This window comes from Synchiropus splendidus, chromosome 2 (assembly GCF_027744825.2).
Source record: "Synchiropus splendidus isolate RoL2022-P1 chromosome 2, RoL_Sspl_1.0, whole genome shotgun sequence".
Taxonomy (NCBI): domain Eukaryota; kingdom Metazoa; phylum Chordata; class Actinopteri; order Syngnathiformes; family Callionymidae; genus Synchiropus; species Synchiropus splendidus.
In genome coordinates, this window is record NC_071335.1 from 24,803,339 (window position 1) to 24,811,429 (window position 8,091).

The 8,091-nt window shown below is 42.2% G+C and overlaps 1 protein-coding gene across 1 annotated transcript in view; it reads left to right on the forward strand.

Moving 5' to 3' along the window:
- The window catches only part of tll1 (tolloid-like 1), a 32,564-nt gene continuing 24,473 nt past the window's right edge, over positions 1–8,091 (forward strand). Inside the window, exons 1-2 of the mRNA XM_053854935.1 lie at positions 1–211; positions 1,988–2,343. Coding sequence (XP_053710910.1) covers positions 2,160–2,343 — 184 coding nt within the window. The 5' untranslated portion in view covers positions 1–211; positions 1,988–2,159. The remainder of the gene's footprint in view (positions 212–1,987; positions 2,344–8,091) is intronic.

The following is an 8,091-nucleotide window of genomic DNA, read 5'->3' on the forward strand; positions in this document are numbered from 1 at the left end:
TTCAGTAATCTCCCAGTAGTAAATTGGGGGTAGCAGGGACATTCAGAACAGAGGGACACCGCGACCCCCCCTCCCGCGTGCCTGTGCTTCTCCATGAGACCCCCCAGAGGACCCCTGCATTGAGGGCGCGATGGGTCGCACCTTGACGCCGCAGCACCTTGCAGGTCAAGTGCGGAGCTGACGTAGGTTGTGGAGGATTTACTTTGGCGAGGTACACACGGGCTCGTCTGTCAACAACTGCTGCTGTTTTATTTTTGCTGCTTGTGTTTGACCTGTGTGTGTGTGTGTGTGTGAGGGGGATGATCTCGCTGTGAATGTTGCTTTTGTTCAAATTAAGCTCGATATGTTTGCGTGACATGATACTTGGGAATACACTTTTGGCTTCTTGTTGACTCATGAGACAACTGCGCGACAACTAGGCAAGAACTTAGTCACACTTTCAGCAACAAAAGTAGAGCATTATTAGGTACAAAGTGATGAGCGTGACTCCACCCACCGAGATGAACCACAAAAGAAGCAATAGATGAATGAGTTGCCCTCAACATTGAAGGGACACTAAGATTTTCTACGTCTTATTTGGGTTTCCCTTCACAGAAAATTTCGGATCTGTATTTTGCATTGCTGGGCTAGTGTCATCACAAAAGCGACGGAGTTGAGGGTATTCATCTACAAGGGTCATGGATCAGAGCAGAGCAATGTTAGCGGCAGGGATGTTGAGAGGTCAGTTTCAGTCTTTCTGGACCTAGGAACTTGACTCAACCGTGACGGGGTGCCAACGGAACTAAACAGGTCCAGATCTGAGAGTAGAACACAAGGTGGACTCCACTTATGACAAGCTAGTCCATAACTGAAAAACAGTTCTTGACGCCACATTTCTGGACGCAACGCATAGAAAGTCTTTGACTCTTGAGCCGAGATGCTACCAAAAAAGTCTCCAATTCTCAAGATCTTTTTTGGGAGGCATTGTGAATGGAACACATACGTTATGAGGTCTCTTGTTTTGGATCCTCAAACAGGCAAAATTAAGATAAAAAACAAACTGATATACAGTGTCTGCCCTATAGAAGTAATATATAAATGTGTAATATCAGTCTCTGTTTTAATTCGCACTCTAGACTCGTACAAAAAGCGGTGTGGAATCGCATCGTGTGGTGACTGGCACCTGACTGGCAACTGAGATTTGCAACGTTAAAATATTGATGCCGCCTTTCAGAGTTGAACACGATTCAAAGTCTCTGAATAGAGCTATAAATTGAAGTACTTTTACTTTCGTGATCTGAATTATCATCTCAACTGTAACCTGACCAAAACCGCGATGGTACACTGCAAAAAATGGAACTCTGACCTATTTCAAGCGGCACCGTTGGTGCGAGTCTTTGCATTCATTCTAATTCTCTTGTGGCAAAACCAACTCGTCTTTGGTGTGAGTCAGGGTTTAGAGTCTAATTTCAACATGAAGCATCCCTCAGGTCAGAGCCAAAATACTGAGATCTCCACCTCCTATCACAAAAGTTGTTCACTTTTTTTGAAAAAAAAACAACCCCACTGAAATCTTCGGGGGAATAATATCGACATGCATGAGAGGTGACCAACGTGCACTTTGTTAGTATTCAATTTAATATTGAGCCATCTCTTCATATTTATTGCTTTTGTGGGCCACATGATACCAGTTGGCGGCCCTGATTTGGCCCTGGGGCAGTGAGTTTGACACCAATGAAGCATTACGTTTTGTTTCAGACTGGTTATGTGGCGAGAAGCAGCAACAAAAGTCATGCAGGAGAGTGAGGGAGATGAGAGAAGGAGGGAGTGTTTTGTGTGAATGGTGGATGGGGGAGAGAGAGAGAGAGAGAGTGAGAGAGAAATAGGGTCGTTGCGTGTAAAAGAGCGAGAGAGAGAGTTTGGAATACTGAAGGCGGATGTTTCTTCTCTACACACACAAACACACACACATGCGTCCACCTCCTCACCGTCTCCTGTCGCCCCTTAGCATCTACACACTTTGGACTCCGGGACCTTTCTTCTCCACTCTCGGAACCATGAAGGAGAACCGGCAGCGCAGCACCGGAGACCCCTCAGCACAATGACCCCTTAACCCCCCGCCGGTGGAGCCTGCAGCCACCCTCTCTTGACCCCTGGGGTCTCTCTATTTGAGTCCTCCGATGGACCGAGCTCCGTCGGCTCTGGCCGCGAAGATGCGCTGGATCACGCTGCTGCTCGCCGGGTTGACTTTCTGGGGGCAAGTGACTATCGGAGACTGTTCCGACTACTACGAGGAGCCGGACTACGACTACTACGACGAGGACCGAGCGGAGAGCATCGACTATAAGGACCCGTGCAAAGCCGGTGAGTTCCATTGACTTTCAGTTTCGTGAGCGGGACTCAGATTGTTTTTTTTTTTGGTTGTTGGACCCGGGATTTTCTGGCACGTGCAAGAGCGCGCACGAGACAGCCGAGTGCACGCGCGTGCAGATGCGCTGCTTTATCTCTAATCCCAAACCGGAGTCCCTGATCCATCTGGAGGAGACACGTGTGCCGTGCAGACCTGCTCATGTCTGGCGCGGTCCAGACCCGGGACACATTCCGACCGGCCGTCAACTCATGACTGGTCCATGAAGTCGTTTACTCCAATTAATTCATCGTTATATTTCTACTAAACTACGATGTATCCTGTGGCATTTTTTGTGAATTACCATTTTTTAAAATTTCAAGTATTATTTCATGTATGCACTATATATATATATATATATATATATATATATATATATATATATATATATATATATATATATATATATATATATATATATATATATTAACATACATTTTATTTATTGAAATGTACATGCAGTTTTTTTTCTTCCACATATCACATTTACATTTTTACGTTTGATCTATTTGATCTATGTACAGGGCTTGGACAAAACAATGGAAACACCTTCAAGCTAAAAATGCTTGAAGGTGTTTCCATTATTTTGTCCAACCCCTGTACTTCATGGTCAAACCATCACGGAGTGATTGAGCGAAACTCCCTTTGTTCCGGTAATCTGCGTTCAACAGGCAGCACTAATCTAATTTCCACTGTGGGATTAATACGATTATTTAATTTAACTCTACCTACTCTAATCTCAGTCTTCAGAGAAATGACTCTCCTGTTTTCTCATTATGTACACACTGGCGATAACAGCCATTCATTTACACATCATCTGGACACAAACCAGTGTTTATTGCAGTCAGGCAACACCAGTGCGTGAGAAACCAACTGAGGCGGGTGATTAAGTGACTTTGTCATTGTCTTTTTCTTGTTTGATCAACAACTGTGAAGTGTTTTTTGATGCGTGATGACTTGAGGTGGTTGAGATAAATGCTGCCATGTGCCAAAAAATATGGCGAGCTTAAAGTAATGGTGACTGTAAAGGCAACTAATTCACCAATAATTCTGTTCATACAAGGAAAATGTTGCTATAAGAAGTGACATTTAATACAGTACAGTTCACAAAAATGTACAAAAAGTAACTGCTTTCAGATTGTGTGTCATTATGAAAAAAGGATGATTTTATTTGGCAATAACAAACATAGTAAACTATTCAGTGAAGAAATATTTCCTTTCAATAGTAAGACAATTTCATCTGTCTTATTGCAGAATATTGTATCGTACCTAAAGTGAGATTACGAAAACTACTGGACATTAATAGCTTAGATTTCACATTTTCTTCCAAATAAACGGGACTGTGGGAGGAAACTGGAGTGCTTGGAGGAAACCCTTGCAAGTACAGTACTCAAAGGATAGAACCAAATACGTGATGTGTTCCTTCCTTCAAGTGTTTTCAACTGCTGTGGTGCACTTCACTTCCTATCCAATAGGGGCGTCAGACTAACTCGTGAACCATTGAAAATAAGGGCACAGTTTACTTTGTGGAAGAGCTTCTCTGTTTCTGTGGGTGGCTGGGGCTTAGACGCAAATGGTGAAGAGGTGGCTCCGCTCTGAGTCTCTGTCAGATGACTGCGCACTCCATTAGAGGACCAACGTTCCCATCTAACTGCAAAGGATTCCCATGGATTCAGGAGCAAAATTTGCATGTGTGCTTTCACGCTATCAGAGGCTGCAATGTTGTGAGCGATGGCCAAAAGTCTCCACCTTGAACACTGAGCTTCCACAAGCTGACTGACACACATTCCACTCATACCACATACACAAACCTGACAACCCTGGGCACTGGCCAGTAGGTGTGTGTGTGTTGAGTCATGTGCATGCTACACTGATCTCTGTGTGAGTGAGTTTGTGTCAGTGTGTGTAGCTACAAGGAGACATGTGTTGCTGCCATTAAATGTGTGTTAAAATAACTCCATCCAAACATCAGCCATGCTTTATTTACTCGAGATATTAGTATATACAAGGTGAGATTGATACTCACACGAGCATATTCATGCATTCACACTCTACATTTCATGACATATTTTCAACTAAGACTCTGGGTCAGTATGATCAACACCAATTTCAGCAATTCATATGATAAATGTTCTGGATTTTTTGAAGAGTTGGACTGAAATAGATGTTAAGTATATTGTTGCCAAACCGATAAAGGTCTGGTTGCATCCCCACGTTCTGTTTTCGCATAGATGTATCTCCTTAGAGCTGAAACTAGCTTTGACATTATTCAATCTTTCGAGTACAATGAAGTGTGTGCTGGACGATTTTAGGGTAAAATAGTATCACATTAGTGCATCATATGACTAAAGAAATCACTATTTTTGTCAATATGATATATTACAAAGAGGCTATTTTTCATTTAAATATTTGTTTTCCATGTAAAGTAGAACATGACACGGACGTGTTGTCATCAATGAAACATTTTTTCGTTTGTATAGGCACATCCAGTCCTACCATATAGAGTCCAGGAACTCTATATGCATGGATGTTGCAAATTCCGGCCATTAAAATAGTGGTCAAACCTCAAACCGAGGAACGGTTGTTATTTTGTTATTTTACAGGGCTGGTTGTTATTCTAAAGGTATTTATGAAGACAAACTCGAAGCCAAGTGGTTCCTCTTGTTACCACACTGTGTATGAGTTCAAGCGCTTTCTGGATTTTATCAAGCAGAAGCTGTTTTTCCACATCTGAATTCAATGTTTGTCAACTTCAGCATTAATAGACTGCGTTTGCAGTTCTCATTTGGAACTGTATTTCATGTTGCGTGGTTAAAACACAGCGTCGTATGGAGGTGTGTGGGACGACTGCATAGGCTGTTGCATGGAGGTGTTCCTCTTGAATAAACAACACTCCTGGAATACAGCAGAGTTCAAGTGGTTGTCAAGAATATTTGCAACTCTTACTGTCATTGAAACCAGACAGTAAGGCGCTAGGCATGTGTCATCTCTAGTAAGATTCCAAAAGCAGCTGTATTCAGAACATTCTCAGAGATCTTTGATAATTGTTGCAGGCCAGCCAAACTATTCAGTCCCACTAGGATTTCGTGGACTTTTTTATTGATCGCTGTGGACAATAAGGACCATTGTAAATGAAAAAATATAGTAAGTACATCTTTTTATTAAGATGTTCCCTGAGTAGTTTCCGGGGGGATGATGCACGCTCATTATTTTATTACCAAGCTCTTCACAGAGGACTGAGGGACAGTTGGAAAGGCGGATTCTGAGAGGTAAAGGTGGGGAATGTTCATGTGACCGGAGATGTTCAGCAGCTCATTAATGCAGCCAATTAAAACAGTAACTGCTGATATGTTCCACAGGATCGGGATGTAGAGTGTCAGAAATAGCAAGGAGAGGGATGGATCTCGCGGTCAGCCCCGTCTAGTGTTCGGGTGATGATGCGCTGCACCAGTGAGTTGCGCTTTTTGGTTCCGTCTGTTACGCATTTAAATCATTGGAATTTGGACATTTAAGAATCGATTCAGAATGGTTCATGTCTGCCGTATAGATCGGCAGGCGAAAGGAGACTAAATAGATATCTGGAATATGGTTTTGATCTGGATTCACTATATGAAGATGGATTAATAGGGCCTGAATTATAATATATAACTGTGGCACCAGCTAGTCTGCAGTCGTCACCATGGTAGATGATGCTCAAGGAAGGCCCAAACTTCCATTTCCTGGACACTCCACCCGACTCTGATCCAGTCCAGGATTGGTCCTGTGGTTTACGACCATGACAGCTGCAGAATAGATCCTCATCTGGAGTGTTTCAACGAGGCACACTTATGGAGTATATATATATATATATATATATATATATATATATATATATATATATATATATATATATATATATATATATATATATATACATTTTTGGGAGAGAGCCACACTTTGGGTATTCCTCTACAGAGAAACCTCAGCCAGAAACTGGTATCGCTGGACCACTTGGCTGGTGAACACTGAGATTACTCTGCATCAGCAGCTTGTCTTGAAGGGTTCCAGGGTTGCGCCTCCAAGTTTGCCTCACTCTCCTTGGAGAATCCTTATTGGGAGCACCCCAACTCAGGGAATTTACAGCACATGTTGGTGTTAAATTCCAAATTCTGCCTCAGAAATTCCAGATTGTAACAAGCATGTTTCAACTTCAGGATTCTATCACTTATTTAGTGGTTGATGTGCTTCAGCTATTCCCATGACATAAAGGGGGAAAACTTCAGACAAAAACCTCAGTGTATTGACAAGATGCGGCGTTGTAAATCCTTTTGAGGCCGAGATGTTTGGGTGATGGGGTTTATTGCTAGAAAATTACTGGAACCGAGAAGAAGAAGAACACCCAAGAGAGTGTTTTTGGATATGTTGGTGGTCAATTAGGTTTGTCTAATTACACTTTAAACCGCTCATTCGTAAGAAGCAGAAACATTCCAGAGCCGACCCGGTGCCATCATCTAAGACGTTGGTAAACGTCCTCTTGTTTTCGCTGGGAAAACGCAGCCTGTCTGCTTATCTCCTCCAGGTCTGCACTCCAAGGCAGGAGAACACACACTTCCAGCCCTTTGTAAAGTGATTTTCCAACCTGAACACATATGCACGCAAACATACACACAATCACGTCCAGCTCCCTCCATTCACTTTGCCTTATCTCTTCCTGGTTGTCTGCATCCTGCTACTCAGCTGGAGATGACACATGCACACACACACACTACACTCACTCGAGTCATTCATGCTTCCTTCCAAATCACAATTCTCATAAAAAGCTCACACACAGAGCGAAAGCTAAACAAACCGCTGAGTCTGAGGGAAGCTGTTACTCCTCGAGCCATCCTACAGCAAAAAAAACCCGGGCAGTTGTAGTAAAAGTAGTTAGGTAATCAGCATAATCCTACAGCTGCCAATCATAACTCCCAGGGGCAAAGGATCCGGCGGAGTTTAATAGACAGTAGTGGGAATCTACTGCATGACAAAGGACCTTGGCTGTATAACTTTCCATCCTGAAACTAGGATTATAGGAAATTAGGTCAAGTTGCTCCAGAATGAAAGGATAATTGAAGTGGAGTCTTCTTCAGAACTTAACATTGTCATGCCTTTGCTGCGGTCTGTGGGCTTCTGCTTATTATCTGCATGAAGGAAAGTGCTGGCAGACCACAGAGCTATTTCAGCTAAATACAACTAAATTGATGCTGTGATGACAAGAAGACTTCAAGTGTCGGGTAAATGGGAACACATCTGAAGGCACATGCATCAGTCAAGTCAAGAAAAAGAAAAAGATTAACCTGTCAAGTGAATACAAAACAGACATGTTTGGGTGAAATAAAAATATATTGGAATTTATGCAGTTCAGCGTGACTAGTGCAGGTTGGTCAACTTTTTCTGATGGAGAAATTTGCAAAGATACATGAGAGAGAGGCCTGTCCTCTATGGATGGTAGGCATTGCATTTGATCTATTTAAGGGGCAAACGTTGGCACAGGGGTGGGCAATAAAATACTGTGAAAATACTACGACAGAAGGACAGAAGAAAAAGAAATTTAATTTGAATTTTGCCTCTAAAATATCATAAAATAAGAAAAATATTCAAGATATGTTATTTGATCAAACTATTTTTTTCTTCTGAATTTCATCTGAAAAATATAAGTAAAATATTGGAAGGTATTTTTCAGAAGA